We start from the raw sequence: 18881 nt of genomic DNA on the forward strand, positions 1-18881 counted from the left end.
ACAGCTAGGGGCAGTTAATTTTCAGTTCCCGTTCTTGCCTTGTCCCTTGGAATTGTTTCCATCTGAAAAAAATAAATTGTCTGAGTTTATATTGAATCATTCCTGGCACAATCATGTGAATTAGTAAGACTGAATCAAAAGCAGCACCTGAATCTGAAGATTTGCTAAGAACCTCTCCCATTAAAATTTAAAATATCCTTTTCCCCAGACCTTCTCTAAAATAGAACAAACCCTGTAGAAAAAACCCATGTTCTGGCTGTGGCTTAAATAACAGAATTCAGGAGAACGGAGGGGTAAGACTTGTACTTGGTTCTTATTTCTTTCAGTTTCTCCCCATATACTTGGGTGATGATCAGCCTTAGTTTTGAAATGCTCTGCTTCTGTTGCTTTGCTGTATTCTAAACATTGTAGGGTTTTCTGGAAATGGTTCATTTGATCTGAGATTGGCTCAAAGCAGCTTTCTCTCCTTCAGCAATCCAAGAGGATGGGGTGATGGGGGATGTCTGGATGCTGTTAGTCCATTTGCATGTGAACAAGAGAACTTTGTTTATTTCTCCACTAATACTGTAAGAAAACGTAAGTTATTGTCTCTGAGGTAATGGGGTTTGATCAAAAATTCCTACCTAGCTCTCCAGTGGTCTCTCTTGATAACAGTTGATTAGGAAATATATGGTAAATCTGAATATTTTTCAGGTGTTTTCAAAACTCCTCGTAAATTCCTTGGGAAGCAAGTGGAGCTTGCCTTGAAATGGAAGACAGGGTTTCAAAATCACTTGGATGGCTTTTGTGTGAGCTGTAGAGATGGAAGAGAATATTTGTCTTCTTTCCAGTGGCAGCAGAGAATTGCAGTTTTGCTGGAACTTTCAACTATTCTGTTTCTCCAGTCAATATTTTTCAAATGTAATTTAGCAGAGACAAGACAGGGTGGTCAGAAACCAGACGCAAGCTGACAGATGGCAGAAGAGATTTCCAAAAGTATCTGAAGGACATACAGAGGGAAAAAGTTCTTCTCTAATCTTACCTATAAGAAAGAGAGTCCAGTCAATTCATGTGGGCTGCATGTTACACTGGTCCCGATCCAGGAGAGACTTATGCCACTTGAAGCTCCAATGAGCTGAAGGCAATTACTTGGCACTTGCACTGATGTGAATCTGGCCCAACATGCTCACAAATTGGCCCTGATCTCTTGTCTCTCAAGCAAGATTGGAACTATCTAGTGTTTTTTGCAGAAAACTTGAAAATGAAAAAACCTGCAGAGCTTGGTTGCTTAAAACAGAGCTTCCCAGCTGTGACAAATGGCTTTGGGAGCTGCCATTGTGGGGCACCAGTTTCTGAGGCATCTAAGTGGGGCCTCATCTGCTCTGAGCACTTCTGAAGATCAAGCACTTTGTTTTAAGCCTCTGAAAATGTAGGTACTTAGCTCTTTGAATCTCTTGTCCCTGGGGATTTGCAAAACCACAGACCACTGATTTTGTTTGAATTTTACAGTTCAGTGGGGCTGTGTGATGAATTTTGTTTCTGGGGTTTTCCACTTGTAAACAGAAAGAAAAGGTTCCTCATTTTAATGAGCATTTTGCTCTCCTTCTCCTAATCCCACTCTCTGTACAACAGCATAACTGAATATGAAACAAAAGGCACTCTGCCTTTCTCTAAACACCTAAGACATGGTAAGGAAGCCAGAATTGAAATTTCCCACCTTTCTCCCCCCATCCTTGAGCTGTTTTTTTTCTGAGTGAATCTTCTGCCATTCCTGATTTCTCTGATACATCCTTCTTCCACAGCCCCTGCCTAAACTTTCTTTCTGTAGGGGTGCTACAATTGCACGTCATGTACCAGCTGCCAAGTTCTAAACTCAGGCAGCATGCTTGCATCTCCATAAAACCATGGCTCTCTGCTCCTTTTCCTCTATTATATGGTTGGTTTCTTTTTCTTTATTGGTTCCATCTCTTAGTGATTCTGCCTCTTCTGCTCTTTATGTTAAACGAAGTGCATACTTAAAATCTATCCAAACCACAGAAGGCTTGTTTGTGTATTTAGAGGTTTTTCTGTGCTGAGCAGGGACTACCTGATATATTTTCTGGCCCTAAGGTGTCAATAGTTTGTGACCTTTTTTAGCATGTTGACAGTGAGACAAATAGCTCGGATGTTTTCTCCTGGTTTTGGCAGAGGGAAGTCCCTTCATCACGGGGGGGGCTTTAAGGTTCTTACACTGGAGGCATAACATTCCTAATCTCAGAAGGTCTGATGTGGGCTTAATTGATTCTGGTAATAAAACATGCATGAAAAAAAGGGAAGACAGCAGAGTCAAATCTAAAGCAGTGGTCAGTGGAGCATCCTTGCTATGGAGGCAATGAAGGAAACTATTTTTTTGCCTGTTTTTCATCCATATAGCATTTAATCCTTAATATACAGTTGCCACGTTAGGTCTGTGTGTGTGCAGCAGATCCCTGACACACTGTGTGGTTGTGTGGTTATGCAGCTGTTTGCACCTGCAAGATGCTACTCTGCCAAAAGGCATGGTCCATTTTCTGCTCATTCCTTCTGCTCTGTGTTCATGAATGGCCTCATGGTGGAAGGAAAGGGTGAGTTTTTATGTGGATCCATCAGCTTCATGGTGCAGCCTCACTGCAACTCATGTGGTGAAAGAGAGTAGTTAGGAATTAGCAGTTAGGATGCTGAAACTGCCAGCATGGTTTGATTCTGGTTCAGAAATGTATCCCAAGGCCCAAAGTCACTCCCTGATGTTGGCAGAGAGTAAAATGGAGTGTGGCATTTGCTGTTCAGTATAGCCATGACAAATGACTTTCCAAATGCTGTGCATAAAGCTAACATGACGTGAAAATTGACTTTGGAAAAAGCTGGCTCCTGAAATGAACGTGTGAGCTCATGTGTTTGCATATTAAGGTGACCTTTCTAATATAAGGTGTAGCTCTTTGCAGCCCATTCACTTAGAATCATAGCTTGGCTACTGGATCACTTCAGGGTAGAGCCAAGCAAATGGAGGAATTGCTAACAAAAACATTTCCCAGTCCCTGTATCTATTTGGTTTTGTTTGTTTGCAAAAAGCAAAATCTGTGTCTCTCAAGTTCCTTCTATGAATGATTGTCAGATATATTCTTGTAGGAAAAATGATTATGTCCTAACCACCAGAAGTTATCAGGAAACTTTGTTGGCTTGGTTCTCCCAGTTCTGCACACCTGTAAAGCCCATGCTGAAGCAGTGATCTTCTCTATGCCCACTCTGTCTTCTACCCTATCTCTGTCTATATCTTTCAGTCATCTGGATTTGGGCCTTTCCTCTGTGTTTCTCATCCAAGTTTCCAAAAAGCTCTCCATATCACTCAGGGTACCCAAACCCATTGCCCTTTCTTCTATCTTTATGATGTTCGTGACTGTTCTACCTGGTGAATATATAATAAGCTGCACAGGACATTTTTATGTGGTACTGATATCAATTTAGATCAATCACTGTATAAAAAGAAGTCATGATTATTACTGTCACTGACTAAAAGTCACCTAAAATCCATTACTGCAGAATGTGTCCAGATATATAAAAAAAATCTGCATATATATTTTGCTCTGAGCCAATTAATACTTTGATCACCTGGGTTTCAAAAGGTGCTTCTTATTTTTAGTTCTTGAAGAATAATAAATGGGCATGCTTCTCACACAGTTTTTGTCTTAATAAGACATTTTCATCTCTGGCTAATGAGGAGTATGATTCCTTATGAAGAGCGGACTGTAGTGTTATAGGCAAAATATTATAGCCACAGAGGTCTGTAATCAGGGAATAACATATGGAAAATTTCTCCTTATTTCAACTGTTGACCATTGAAATGTTACCAGAAGATGTTTTTCTTTTGCAACCATTTATTTTTTCATGAAACTTTCATTTTTAATTTTTTTAAGGACAGACAGCACTTTGGAACCTGTGCTAGTGCATTCTCTCCAAACACAGAATAAAGATTCCATATTTTAATGGAATTTGGTCTTCCCACTTCACTTCCTTTAGTACAAGTATGCTTGTAGCAGCCATAAACCTCTCTCACCAGCCTCACCAGCCAGCATGCAGACCCCACGTTGGAGAGCTCTCAAAACCACACTGTGAACAGCCTGGCTGCTCTGCTGTTCAAAATCATAGAATGGTTTGGGCTAGAAAGGGACATTGAAGATCATCCAGTTCCAGCCCCTGCCATGGGCAGGGACTCCTTCCACTAGAGCAGGTTGCTCCAAGCCCTGTCCAACCTGGCCTTGAACACTTCCAGGGCTGGGGCAGCCACAGCTTCTCTGGGCAACCTGTGAGAGGGCCTCACCAGCCTTGCAGGCAAGAGTTCCTTCCTGATATTTAATCTAAACCTACTCTCTTTCAGTTTGAACCCACTCCCTTTTGTCCTGTCATTACATGCTTTTGTATTCTTGGGGTGATTTGTCTTACAGGCTTGCTATCTTCCAGATGGTGTCTGGCCTGTGTTGCAACCCCCATGACAGCGCTCAGAGACCAGCCTGAGAAGTGTTGCAAGGGTGCCTATGCAAGCACCCCTCTGAGGAGGGGTGGGAGGAGGTGGGGCTGCACCTGGGACTTTTAATGGCAGAATAAATGGGAAGGTGGAGGGCAGTGCTGTACAGTCAGTCCAGTGTGCCTGCTGTGCCTCTCTTCTCCTCCCCTGTGATCTACAAGTGTATATTGTTAGCACTGAATCTTGAAGAAATACATACAAGCAGATTTTTGTTTTCTCTTGTGGTATTTAAACTTTAGTTGCCCATTGGAAGCTTTCAGGATGACAAGAATTTTGACAGCTTGCAAAATGGTGAAGACTTTGAAAGGCAGATTGAAGTTTTGCAATGTGTCTGCTGATCACTGGAGTTTCTCAAGGACTGATACCAGACTGTTGAGCATCAAGGTAACAGTGACTGAACTACTGTGGTTTAGTAGATGTGTTTGGCATGCAGAGATAACTTGCTGCAGATAACAGGACTTACCTAGAGATGTGAACCAGAGAAGATTAGTCTGAACCCTAAGCAAGGGGGTTGCTTGGCTAAGTGGTTTTATTAGCTATGCAAAGACATTTTTTGTCTAGTCTGGAATGGAAATTGTAGGGTGAATGACACCAAAAGGTAGAAGTTCAGGGTTTTGGTTAATTATTATATAGTATTTTCCTTAGAAACAGCCCATCCTTCTATAGGACTGATAGCTAACAGAAGAGATCTTTCACGCCACATGAGCATGAATTGGCTGGATATTTAAAATTATGCACCACTTGGGGCATGTAATTAGCTATATTTGATCCATACAGAATCCGTTTTCAATGTATTAGAAACCACAATGGCTCTGAGATTAATTGGAGAGGTAGACAACTCTTGTGAATGCATCAGCATATTACTCTTGATTTATTGGGGCTGGACCACTCAGTTGACGACCCCAGCTTTCTAGTGCTCTTTGTAACAGGAGCTGGAGTACATGGGTGAAATGGGAGTGTGAGTTCTGTAGCACTGAAGTGCTGTGTGAATTCTGTCAGCATGCACTTTGTGTTGAAAAGGCACTTTTGCACGTGTGTTGTGTTGAATTAATGGTGCAATAGAACTAGCAACTGGAGGAGTGGTGTTTCAGAGGGTGGTAGGAAAGAGCATTGAGACACTTGGGCTGCAGGTGCTGCCTTGCCAGGCAGGGTGGTCTAGAGGGCTGTCCACTGAGGATTCAGTTTTCTCTGTCCCACAGACACTCGTTTTTCAGGACTTCTCTGAGCTCCTGGCAACAGACCCATTATTTGACAGGACAAGGGGGAATGGATTCAAATTGACAAAGAGTAGGTTTATATTAGATATTAGCAAAAAAATCTTTACTGTGAAGGTGATGAGTCACTGGAAACAGGTTTCCCAGAGAAGCTGTGGCTGCCCCATCCCTGGAGATGTTCAAGGCCAGGTTGGACAGGGCTCTGAGCAGCCTTCCAGTGGAAGGTGCCTCTGCCAAGGCAAGGGATTGGAATGCAGTGATCTTTAACGTCCCTTCCTACCCAAACTATTCTATACTTCTATAATACTTTTAAAACAAAAATCAGCTGCAGAGGAATACTGGATAAGGCAAGAGGTATTCCTGTTTATATGCCTTGCTTGAGCATGTGAGTTCCCAGATTAGCTTTGTCTCACCTGCATTTAGAAACAGAGCCTGTGTGGTGAGCTAGTGAACTAAAGTCCTTGCTGCTAGACCTGTCCTCCCATCCTGCAGACCGCAAAGCAGGCATGAACTGGTACCTTGGTCACTGTCTTAAAACACAGTACAGTAATCTTCCTCCCAGCATATTAATCCTGACTCTGCAGTCAGATCTGGCTTGGGAGGAAGTTATTTCTCCTTGTGATGACAACAGGAGTCCTGCTTGTGGATTATAAACCATTGTGGTTACCAGTTTCCACAGCTGCACCATTTGAAGAGGAAGTAGGGCTCTAGTATGAGGAGCAAGTTCCTTGGTTGCTCTCCAGGCTGGGTAAACTAAGCTGGTTTGACACTGATTGTACAATAAAATTATGTCAGAGCCCTCAGTTGGAGCAGTGTTGTCTTCTCACATTTTCCAGGGCAGGTGCTGGCTTCTTTTGTTCCATTTTGAAATCTCATCAGTGGGCTAAACACTGTCTCTTGGTGTGATAAAGCAAATTGCAGCAATTTGAACAATCTCTTCTTTATGGGTTTTGTGCTACAGATTGAACAGGGAAGGGAGAAAATGGAGACAATTTTACTGCTGGTATTTCTGGGTGAGTGGAGCCTGTGAATGCACTAAGAGGTACTGTTGACAAATGTCACAGTGTCTAGGGGACAGAAGGCCAGGATTTATACTTGGCTGCTTGGTTGAGATGGCTTGTAGCATCAGTCTGCTCATGCTATGCCTTGTGGAACAGGAGTCCATGCAGGTACACCCGACTTTACAAGGGTTTTAGAAACTGTCAAGCCAACAAAGCAGGGCTGAAGAATTCTGCTGGAATGCTATCCTTGCTTGTCTCTGTTGCTTCTGATGCCTCTCTTGCTTTTTGGATCTGGTTCAGTATCTGCCATGCTCTGTAGAGCACAGCAGTTGGACACTGTTGCGCACAGAAAAGTGTTCCAAACACACTTTAGTCTGTGGTTATCAGTCTGCAGCAGGTAAAGGCATCTTCCACTGGTAAATCCTTGTAGCTCATAATTAGGATTGCTGATCCAGCTTTTGATGTCGACACCCTCTTTCTTTACACATCCTGGTTAATTCATGTAATCACACCTAGTAGGCTGGATCTGATGCATTCTTATACTGATGGATTAGCATTTGAATTTTGGGTTTAGCATCTTAAATGGCAGATTGATGGTGTTACATACATGTTTTTTCAGTCATTCAAGGACTGCACTGTAACAGACCTATAAGGTCATATTTTATAAAGCTGAGGCATCCAGTTAAGAAGTTTCATGCACATGAAAAGCTCCTGCCCTACTCCGATGGTGTTACAGTACCAGCTATTCTAGCATCTACTTATCTACACTGTAAAGCTAAAGGATGATTGCTTAAAGTCAGCACTACCATTGCTGAAGACAAGGAGAATAAATACTTGTTAAGAGAGCATTGCCAGGTGAAACCCTTGGAAGCTATTTTAATCTCAGTCCTAGCAACTGCAAATATAACTAAGGTGGGTCAGAATGAATTGACTCCTTTTCTGTTTCAGAGTGTATGACAAGATCTATTGCAGGGCAGCCAAGATCTATTGTGCATCTGAAGAGCTGGGTTTAGTGGAGGATTTGTACCTGCACTGTGACTACCTGACTCACCAGGAGATGTGGTGTTCGCCAAACAGCCCCAGAAGACTCTTTCTGACAATTATTATGTGATACCTTCTGCCTTGATGCTGACAGTAGGGAAAGTTGTTTCCTTTTGAAACTTAATTATATGAGTTCAATACCTACAGGAGTTTATGCTGTCAGAATGGATGGATAGTCAGAAGGCTGAGATCTGATGTAGTTTAGGAGCCCATGGCTCTTGAGAACTCAGCTCGGATTTTAAAGCCAGCTCTACAGGGTTCTTGGGATTCTGTTTGAATTCAGAATATTGAACACAAAACCTTAAAGCTTTTCTGGTGTGGGACTTTTGCTTTCAGACAGTGACAAGCTTATACATGACTTTTCCATGTAACATGCAGAAGCAGAAGTGGAAGAGACTTTCTGATATACAAGCAGTAAAGGAGGATGCCTGAAGAAAAAAATTAAGGATAAGTTGTCCTAAAAAGCCAACCTATTACATAGCTTTGCATCAGAATGTGGAAGTTAAGTGTAGCTGTGAGGCAAGTGACCAAGTAGTGACCTATGACTGGGTTTGGTGTTCCAATCAGCATTAGAGGCAATGGGTATTTATGAGAAGTTTGGGGAAAGAGTGAAATGCAAAGTATTTAAGTCATGGCCCCAAGCATGCCAGAGTTCAATAAATATTTGGCAACACTCTCAGGCACGTGGTGGGATTCTTGGGGTTGTCCTGTGCAGGGACAGGAGCTGGACGGACTTGATGATCGTTGTGGATCCTTTCCAACTCAGGACATTCTCTGATTCATGATGTGATATGTGGACTAATGGCAGTATTAGTTCCATTGTGCCATTATTGCCAGCTTAACTGAGCATTAACAATAGTTCCATTGTCCCATTATTGCCAGCTTAACTGAGCATTAAGTTGCCTTTAGTTGCTTTTTCTCACTGGAAACATAACAAAATACAATGAAAACACCTAACCTATACATAAGTTAACTATTAGAGAGCATTTGGGAGAGGTGGTAGTTTTAGAAGAATGCCTGATAATGCTTCTCCCAAGTCTCTATCTTGTCCGGTTAAATTCAGCCCATGTGGGGAAACTGTAGGTGAGCAGTCTTAACTGTGGGTACCCACAGGTTAATATTTCCCTACTACATCCCATCCTTCAGTGCTAAAGAAGAGACAGGCACCCATAAGTGAAAGAGGGGCACAGAGAGCAGACCAGAAACCTCTCAGAGCTCTCAGGAAGGCTGTTTAGCATCAGCGGTTTCGGATTAATCAAGCTTCTTTAAAATTCAGGAATAGGCAGAGAGACTGCAGCTTGAAGCTTTTATTGTTTAATGGTCTTCTGAGGCCAATGTGGTTAAATGGGGATGTAAAGGTAGTACGAGCAATAAATAGGTGACTTGTAACAGTATAGCTGGCTCAGTAAGGAGAGGATTGGGAGAGCTATAAAAACCACCAGGAATGAGCTAAAAATGTAGTCAGGAATGAGAGGGAGATGAAGAAAATTTTTTTTGACAGTTAGCTTTAGAAACTATTTCAGATTACTTTGAAAGGATTCTTCAAGTGTATTTGGGACAGCTGGAAAGAAACTGGGAAAGTGACTGCAAGGGAAGCAGAGGGATGGGTGGGGAGGTTAAAGATGAGTCACAAGCTACTCCAATCCTCTTTTTGGAGGTGAAGGGGACATCAAAAGGAGCCTGTTCCCACAGAGATGGGGGAACTTGTTGAACTGCTACTGTGGGGGAGAGAAGGAGTGCTTATTTCTATGGGTGCTCAGTGACTTGTGCCAGGTGCCTCATCTCTCTTGGTTCCCCCTCTTTCTTTGAGTTTTGTCATGGACAAATGTTTGTGTTATTGCTGTGAACAGCCTTAAGAAGAGTTCAAGTTGTAGGAGCTGTTACTTTTCTACCATGATACCTGTGTTGCATTTCTGGCTTTCCTTTGGGTTTGCCTTGGATGATAAAGGAACTAATCCAGTGTTTCTCCCTAAAAGTAGCCTAAGTGTGAATCTTTTTTGATGTATCCCAACACACTCAGCTTGATTCATTCTTTATTCTTGTCCTTTCTTCTTCTCTCAGTGTTAGCCAGAAACAGATGTGCCTGAGTAAAATCAGATATATATATATATATATAGAGGTTTGGTAAAGAAAGTCTTGACTGTTAGCCATGTCCCGCGAGATTTCCAGCCTGTGACAGCATAGTACTCACAAGAAGAGTAAAAATCTGTTTGATTTTTCTATCAAAGAGAAAACTACTCCTTTGTTGCTGGCTATTTGGTCTTGGGAGAGTCAGTGTAGCACAGTCCTGGTACCAGATTTTTATTGTAGAAGAAATCTGGGAGCTTTTGGATTCTTCTCTGCTTCTGATATGTCAGCTGTTTGGTAGTCAGCCAAGAAATGTGGCAGAGACTGTTGTGCTGTGTGGCATCATGGTCTGCCTTAGAACGGATATGTTTTGTCATCTTCTTACTGGAGGGAAATAAGCTGGCCTGCCCTGTACCTGAGTGCCAGCTGTGTCTCTGGCTGAGAGAGGGTGTCAGTACCCAGCCTGGCTTTGGTACTTAGCATACTCGTAGCCTCCAGCAGTTCAGGCTTCAGCTTCACCTTGCCAAGATAAACTGGGGGATTTCTTTGGAGGAGAAAAACTGGACTTACATGACTGGAGGACAAGCAAAGGGAAAATTTACCCCTTCACTTTCCAGTAAAGGACTTTATAGAAGACACACTTCGAAAAGCAAATTGTGCTGTAGATATTTTGAGATTTTGCAGATCTTTATTATCCACTTTTTAGATGGGAAGGGCTGCTACAGCAGGGAACTAAGTAGAACTAATTTCATCTGATTTCTTACTTTCTTACTAGGTTTGGGTTAGTTTTTCTTTTAACTGCTACAGTGCTTTCTTTACTTGATGTGTGAAGTGCTTAGTGAAGTGGGACCTGAACTAGTTGACTCTTCAAGTTGCTTTGACAAAATACACAAAATCTATCAACACCACATCAACAGCATGACCCTTTCTGTTAGCCATCTTCATCCCAAAGCACTTGAAGAGTCCTGCAGGCTCTCTAGAGCACAGGGCTCTCTGCTAAAGGTGAAGCTGCTGATGTAGGAAGAAGAAATCAGATTGCAAATGGCATACCTTACACTGGGGGTGTGTGGGACAGAATCATTTTAGTTGAGATTACAGTAGAGATTTGTTCAAGGTTATGTGGGGATGCTTCTGAGAAGGGTGAAGAAAAAAGGACCTCAGAGAAGCTTGGGGGGGGGGGTGTTTATTTCTTTCTTGTTCTTTTTTTTGAAAGCGAGAATCTCTCCCAACTGATCCCTGATTCAGCCAACAGGCCTTCTCTAAAGCCTGTAAATCACTTTTCACCTTAAAAACAAAAGTAAAAAAACAGGTAGGCTGGTACCTTAGGGATATGGTAACACCTCCACTGGCAATGTAAGCAATAAAAATTGCTTTGAGAATGCTCAGTGAACCAACCACTTAATTAAGAATAATAAATCAAGGAAGAAAGTGAAACATTTGAACATCTATCCCCTGCTATAGCTGAACTTGCAAGCAGGTTATGGTTGCTCAGGGACTTCCTTCTGCATTAGTTGAACACTGTGTAGGGGCTCTAATAGTATAATAGGGGCTTCTGTTCAACAGAAATGATTTCTGTGCTGTCTGGTGTAGAAGGGAGGCGGGCTGTGGTGGGAGGAAGGCCATGCAGATTCCTGTCAAGTGCTGTAGTAAGGGTGAGGCTGTAAAGCTCACAGTGATTGCTCTGGGGTTTGGCCTTCAGCAGTTAGATGAATCTTAAATTTTCTGGTCATTCCACCACTGCGGACTTTGTTTCCTGAAGGATTCTGCCAGGGTTGGTGGAATTTAGGACCACAATTCAGGCAACTGCCCCAACATGTGCCCAGTGGTGGGACATGCTTGAAGTGGAATTGCTATTTATGCAGGACTCCAATCTGTGGCCTGCCGGGGGAAGGGATCCATCCTTTGACACCAAGGCTGGGAGAAACAGTATCCAGCAGTCAGTGTCCCATGTGGCAGAGTAGGCTGGGCTTTCAACAGGCTTCCTGAAGGGCAGAGGTCCTGTCCCAAGCCCAGTCTGAGGCACCACTGCCATCTCTGTGCTGTGCAATGTTTTGAGTGTCTTGCAGTTCTCTGCAGTGCGAGGCGCAGGGAGATTAGGGAGACCACCAACCCTTCATTTTAATTTGGACTAAACCTAGGGATTTAGCCACAAAAATGCTGTTTGTAACTGGAGAGGGAAGAGATTTTGGTGTTGCTGACTATGCTGTCCAATGGTGTGGGGTGGTTCAGAAAATTATGGCTAAACCTTTAGAGAATGACTAGATGTTTGACGTTAATGAGGAAAAAATGGCAAAGCTAAAAGCATCCCAGATGCACAGAATTCAATTACTTGGCAGTGCAGTTTGATTTTTAGTGTATTTTGCAGTACATTAGTAATTGATCTGTGTGGTATTTGTAACTGCAGAGGGGCTCTAGATGAATGTTTGTCATGATGGTTACAAAATGTTCAATACTGAGAATGAAATTTCTCCTTGCTGTGATTGTTCATCTGATTTACGGTTAATGGAAAGTAGCTCTCCTGCTCCTTTCTGCAGCACATTGATCTTGATTTTTCTTTTAAAAATCCCAGTAAGAGGAATAGTTCTATAGAAGAAGCCAATATGAAGCTAAATCACAGTGAGAGCTGCTCCCTGTGGACATGTTTTGCACATTTCCTGTAGCATAGACCACTGGGATTTTTGTACTAGTGGACACTCTGCCTGTGCCCAGGAGACAGCTGTGCTTGCCTTCCAGAAGTGCAGGTTTTTTAGGGTTCTGAAAGTTCACTGTCCAAATTCTTTTAAGCCCAGGATTTCATTGGCAAATCTATTTACAGCTTTGCTTACTCTTTGTCTTCCCCTGCATGTCACCAGTGATTCTGCTGTCTGAGGGAATCTCCCAACTCATTCTGTCATTTCTGCTGCACATATATTTATTATTTATTTAGTTGAAGGTGGAATTCTCCAGTGGTTTCCCATCCACTGCTTGGACAGGGTAAGAAAGGTTTAGTTTCCAAGTGGGGCCAAAGAGGGTGATACATTTAGTCTGACATGTGCAAAGACCCAGTTGTGGCAGTGAATCTCTTAAGGACTTCTGTAAAACTCTCTCTGTCCCACTTCCCTTGGCTGTAAAACAGTGATGAAGCCTGTAAGGGATCCCACAGTTAGTGTGGGACTCAGTTCTGCAAAACACCCTCTGGAGGAGGTATGGTTTTCTCTAGGCTGCATGTTTCATAGCTTCTTCTTACAGGAAAATTTATTTCTGCTCTGAGGTGACTGAGACCATGAGTGTCCATGAGTTGCTCTGGTTTTGTGTTTTACAGCAGAATAGACTGGTATTTTGAATTTTGCTGGCTGATACCAGTCCAGCTAAACATACACTTATTTTTATTGGCTTTGCTGTACAGTTGCAGCAGAAGTTAAGCACCTATCAAAGGTTAGAGCTGGATGAGAGCCAGTAGAGTCAGCAACAGGCCTTGAGCAAACACTGAGGAGGCAAGCGATCCTTTCCCTACAGGGTTATGATGTTAGTAAATTGCAAGATATAATATGTGGAAGAATTGAACTAAGGGATAGGGAAGGGTGATCCCACAGTAATAAGTGCATATGCTCTGCTTGTTGTGAGGTTTGCCAGTTCAGTAGGATAACAATGTTTCCTAAGTGTTAGAAAGAAAAACGGCATCGGACTAGTAAAAGAGATGGTATCTTGGCAGCTGGGAGTGGCAGAAGGGTAGGAATACTTACAAAGTGATGCATGAAAGGCAGGTATCCCAGATGTTACCTATATAAACATCGAGCCTTTCCCTCCTGTGTTTGAGTCTCTTCGTGTGCCTTTCTCCAGGTGCAGACAGCGAACTTGGTGCTGGAAGATGGGACGAAGATGAAGGGCTATTCTTTTGGCTATCCAGCCTCCACATCCGGGGAAGTCGTATTCAACACGGGGCTCACTGGGTAAGGCAACAGCAAATTACATATAAGCATCAATACTTCTCTGGTAGCTTGTCGACATGTGAAAGCTGCTTTTTTCCAAGCTCACAGGGTCCTGATCCAAGCAGGTAGTTTTCTATATAAGGCTACATTGTAGTTCAGAGATGGAGAATTAATGAAGAGGCCTCAGGCAGGCCTCTTGGGTCAAAGCATTTGTGGTGACAAGCACCTTTAAAGACTTATCTAACTAATGATAATACTGAGATATGTAGAGTTCTGATCACTTCCTACTGAATTACTTAGTCATAGCAGAGGAGCTGTCTGTTCTCCCTCCAGTGCTCAGATAAACTGTAGAGGTTTGAAGCATCTACAGCCTTTTCGGTAGTGGAACTTGGCTTCTGAGTGCAAAATTTTTGCACCCCAAGTTGGTCACCTTTATGACCCATCCCTTATGTAATTTGTTGGCTCATACCACAGGTAAGTATGCTTTTACACTCAGTGCCCTTTCCAGCTAAAGGGCAGGATCAGATTCATGCCTAACCTAGTATGATTCTCTGTCCTCTTGAGTGGTAGAAGCCTATGGCTGACTTAGGATGACTTAGCCAAATGCTGCCAGTGCTTTTGTCAGACTGCTTGAGCAGAGGGAATCTGGCCAGAGGAATGAGTAAGGACAGGGGCATGTCCTTGAGGAGGTAAAACATCTCTGAAGTTGTTGATGCTTGAGCTTCTTCTGCTGTCATTCATAGCTGTCTTTGCTCATCTGCACTGTGTTCCCCAAATTCTGCTCCCCTTTGGAGAACTCAGTACTCACTGGATGAGTTTTTAAATTATATCATTGGTTAGAATGCTAAATAGCTGCAGAGGGGAATCAGTTTGCAGAGTTTTGCATTAGGAGACAATTATTTAAGTATTTTGACAGCACTAATTACTGGCTGTGTTAATATACCTGTCAACAAGCCACTGTTTAATATAGATCAGAATGATAGAAGGCACCAGAGCTCTCTTCTCATTGATAGATTATGGGCAATAAATCTTGGCGCATCACAAAAGTCAAGGAGGACCTGAGGGATTAATTTCCTCTCCACATGTTACTGTGGCAGTAGTGGCTATGTTTGTTCATTGTCTAATTATTTGGAGAGGATGCTGCGACAGAGAGATCTCTTCTGTGCTGGGGACCATATGGGCATGGAGAGAACATTCAAAATGTAATGTGGTATCTTCAGAGCCCCCTCTCTAGAACATGACCTTGATTGATTCAGAGAAATGGAAGACAAGAGTTTGCAGCATTGTTGCCGAACATAAAAGTGGCAGATTTCCTACCAGTCCAGGGGTTGCTGTCCATTGAAAGGAATCCTGTAGCTGTACCTGCTGCTCCTGCTCCTAAAGGTCAAGAGCTGTGTATCCAGAGGAACCCAGCTGTCCCTTCTCCCTGACACAGGAAGAGGCTGTGCCTCCATGAAGGAGGTGCCCAGGCTGCTGGAGCATGTAGCAGTTTGTCAGGATAAGGGAGCAAGAGGTTAGTGGAGGGCTGCTGATAAGCCTCAGACCCGCTTTCTGTGAAGTGGATGTTTCTAGGTGCTGAGTAGGGTCAGCATGGGCTCTGTCCTGGGGTGATCAATAGGCTGCTCTGCACTGTGTCTCCTCATTTGGATTCCCATGTTCTGATTCGTGTCAGAGAAATGGGAGGCAAAGCACTTTATGTGCATACAGCTCTCAGGCTTGAAGTAGCTGAAGCTGGCTGAAATGTTGTCATATTACTCTTGAATAGAAGGCAGAGAGCACTCTTTTGGGGGTGAAATGTTGAATTTTTGATAGAAAAGCATACTGGTAAACTTTTCAGAAACATTTGCTGAAAAAATAATCCTACTGTTGCAGCCATCTGTTTAGTATAGGAACAGAAAAGGGATTTCAAATTAAGAAAGAAGAAGAGCTACAACCCATAAAACGTCCCATGTTCAAAACGGCTCCATAAAGGTGTTCACCTCCAATAAGTCTGTGTGTTTCCCAAGATATTCTAGTGAGAGAATGGGTTGACAGGAAATTACTGAAATTTACTGAAGTTACTGACCTTTGGGCAGGCACAGCAAGGTTCAGACCTTGCAGCACGTTTGGTGCTGGTATTTCCATCTGCTTCTCTGTGCTCCATATGGCATTGTTCCTGCTGAAAGGGCATTGTTGGTGCCGAGCTCTACCTGCACACCCCACCCAGAGGCAGTGGCTCTCTGTCCTTGTTTGTTGATTACAAATGACATGCAAAGGTTAATTACATTAGCTTTGTCAGTAACAAGGAGTCTTTTGGAAGCATAACCAATAAGCTCATAAGGAGAGAGCAATCCCAAGCATGTGCATGCCACGTGCCTAGTACCTGCTGCAGTTTTGGGATCGCGCTGCACTTTGTGTGGTTGGTTACCTGCAGCAGCAAATACAGATTTGAATAGCAGGAGAGGCTTACCTGAAAATATTTCCCAGCCATTGTTCATTCGACCTGTCATTTCTCAGAGCTGGCTGATGCTCTGCATTGTCTATATCTGCCTGCAACCATTCCTGCTTTTGTGAAGAGTTTCCCAATGTTTGACAATTAATCTTCTGGCAGTAAGTCTGGTGTTCCATGAAAATGTCTGCTGTGGCTTGCTGATATCTGAGAGATGGCTGGAGTTACCAATTAAGTATTGTTGAAACTATAATGACAATAATAAATTATATTTTGCATAGGGCATATTCATCCTGAAGTGTCTTTATGCATTTGACTCAATATTTGTGTGGATAACTTCATCTGTTGCTAAATTGCAGCTGCTTTTGGGTTGAAAGACAGCAATTGTTTAATGGATTGCTGCAACAGTATACTACAGTATAAGGGAGAATGCAAAGGACTGTCTGTTAATTTGAAGTTGAAGAATAGGAGTATATAGACACATTTACCCTGTCCCCCTATTTGTGGTTGAAAGTGCGTCTGGATCTACTAGGTCCAGAGCTGATACTTTGTGGAATCCTAGGTTTGGTCCTCTGCCACGGAAGAATATTGCAACATGCTTTTAGATCTGGCCTTGCTGAGGACATTCAAGCACGTGCTTAACAAACTGCTGTTCCTGGGGCTTGTGCCTGGACTAATGATAGGAAATGCTCTGGTGCCTTGTGACCAGGGTGGAATGCTGAATCCCAAAGCATTGTCTTCAACTAGCCTTTTTCAGGGTTGCACAAACCAGCTTCGAAGCACTTAGTAGCCTTGTCAGGTGAAATGAATGGTGTTCTGTGGGTGGTAACATGGAGATTGCCTGGAAGAGAGGCCAGGCCTCTGCTGGAAGAAACTACAGAAGTGGGACTACGGCAGGCTTTGTTGACAGATCAGTTAGGAGAGAAGGACCCAGAGTAGTAATAAGGAATCCCAAGGACTTGTCCTTGTGCTTCCCCACAAAAAGAGCAGTTAAAGCCCCGAACATCCCAAGGCCTGCAAGCTCCAGAGTGAGGAAGGGACAAAAGCTGGGCAAACAGCTCCGTTTTCTGCTGGCTTTCAGTTGGAGCCTTCTGTTGCCACTGAGAGGGGGAAGCTCTTACAGCTTGTGGAGGGAAGGGCGCAGCAAGGGCAAAGCACTGCCCAGGGGTGTGCCCAGGGAGAGGCCAGGCCACGCTGTTATCAGAGGGTCCAGTGATACACTGTGCAGGGCTGAGATCTCCCTGCCCTCTCTGTACTTGTTTCTCATGTTAAATCACAAGGACTCTGAGTTTGTTGATAGCTTCTGTGCTTTTCTTAAATGAAACATGAGAAGCCAAAGTCTTTCCTTGTTGTCTGTGTCAAATGTTTAATCACAGATGGCAAAGTCAGGGCATTTTTCACAGATGTGTTTACTTTTATTCTGAGAATATCTTCACATGAATACCATTTCTGTCTTTTTTTCATATGGGAATTCAGACCTGTCTTGTTTTCACTGGGTCTTTTGTTTTCCTTTTGACTCCAGACCAATGTACTTTTCACCTATGTTTCTTTATCTAGATACACCGAAGCTTTGACAGATCCCAGCTACAAAGGACAGATTCTTACCCTGGCTAACCCCATAGTTGGAAATGGTGGAGTGCCTGACACGGCTGCTTTGGATGAAATGGGCCTCAGGAGATTTCTGGAGTCTGATGGGATCAAGGTAATGGTGGGAGACACAGCGCTGATCTAAGGCTTGTTCCAGCAGCCTGAGTGTGTGTGTAAGAGTTTATTGGTTCCCTCATAGAAGAAATCAGTCATACTTAATCTTTCTTTTTCTTCTTCTGGATATTGTCGTTTGGAGCAATGGCAGCAAAGATACTCCATCTTGATTTCTGTACCAAGCCATGTGCTTTCTGAAAGTATCTGTTCAGAGGTGAAATGACAGTTTTATGCACTAACTCCATTGAAAAATGGAGCTGACTTTTGAAATGAAATGTTCCTTAGAAGTGAAAAGTTTTCTTATACAAAAAAAGGAATCAAAATAAAACATTTTGTCTTGTCTTAAATTTCCATTTTCATTCTTTTAACAAGAGGTGTTAGCTCAGTGCAATTTGTAGCTTTGCTTACCAAGCCACATTCTTCTGTGGATTTTCTAGGTCAAAATGCCCTGGTGTAATAGTGAGGTAGCCTGAAGTCTGTCCATGATATGGTTTATGGTAAATGAATAGTGAAAATTGAAGGTGCAGGGTAAGTACAAAGTGATCCTACAGTGCAAAATGACATTTCTTCTCTCTACAGGTTTCAGGTTTGCTGGTGCTGGATTACAGCAAAGAGTACAGCCACTGGCAGGCTACTAGGAGCTTGGGAGAGTGGTTGCAAGAAGAACAGGTGAACAATCTAGATGTAACTTCACAATGAGAACTGACCTGCATGAAAAGATTAGCTTTTTATTTTGTGCTTTTTAGTGCAGAAACTAGATTTGAACAACTCAGCTATTTATGAGTGGGAATAATGATGAAAAGTGAAGAACTGCAGTGAGGTAGCCTTGGTAAGACTGCTGATGAGAGTCTGAGCTCCTAACAAAAGGTCAGGCTGGATGGGGCTCTGTGCAACCTGGTCTAGTGAAAGGTGTCCCTGTCCATGGTAGGGGGTTGGAACGAGATGAGTTTTAAGATGTCTGCCAACCCAAACCATTCTATGATTCTGTGACATGTTCTTTTCATC

The 18881-nt window shown here is 42.9% G+C and overlaps 1 protein-coding gene across 1 annotated transcript in view; it reads left to right on the top strand.

Annotated features, from left to right (window-relative positions):
• The first annotated feature begins 13658 nt into the window (after positions 1-13658).
• Positions 13659-18881, top strand: part of CPS1 (carbamoyl-phosphate synthase 1) — an 83342-nt gene continuing 78119 nt past the window's right edge. The window contains exons 1-3 of the mRNA XM_085065693.1: positions 13659-13768; positions 17733-17877; positions 18456-18545. Of these exons, the coding sequence (XP_084921819.1) occupies positions 13698-13768; positions 17733-17877; positions 18456-18545 (306 nt within the window). The 5' untranslated portion in view covers positions 13659-13697. The remainder of the gene's footprint in view (positions 13769-17732; positions 17878-18455; positions 18546-18881) is intronic.

The sequence above is a fragment of the Lichenostomus cassidix genome, chromosome 7, assembly GCF_008360975.1.
Source record: "Lichenostomus cassidix isolate B80296 chromosome 7, HeHo_3.0, whole genome shotgun sequence".
Lineage (NCBI taxonomy): Eukaryota > Metazoa > Chordata > Aves > Passeriformes > Meliphagidae > Lichenostomus > Lichenostomus cassidix.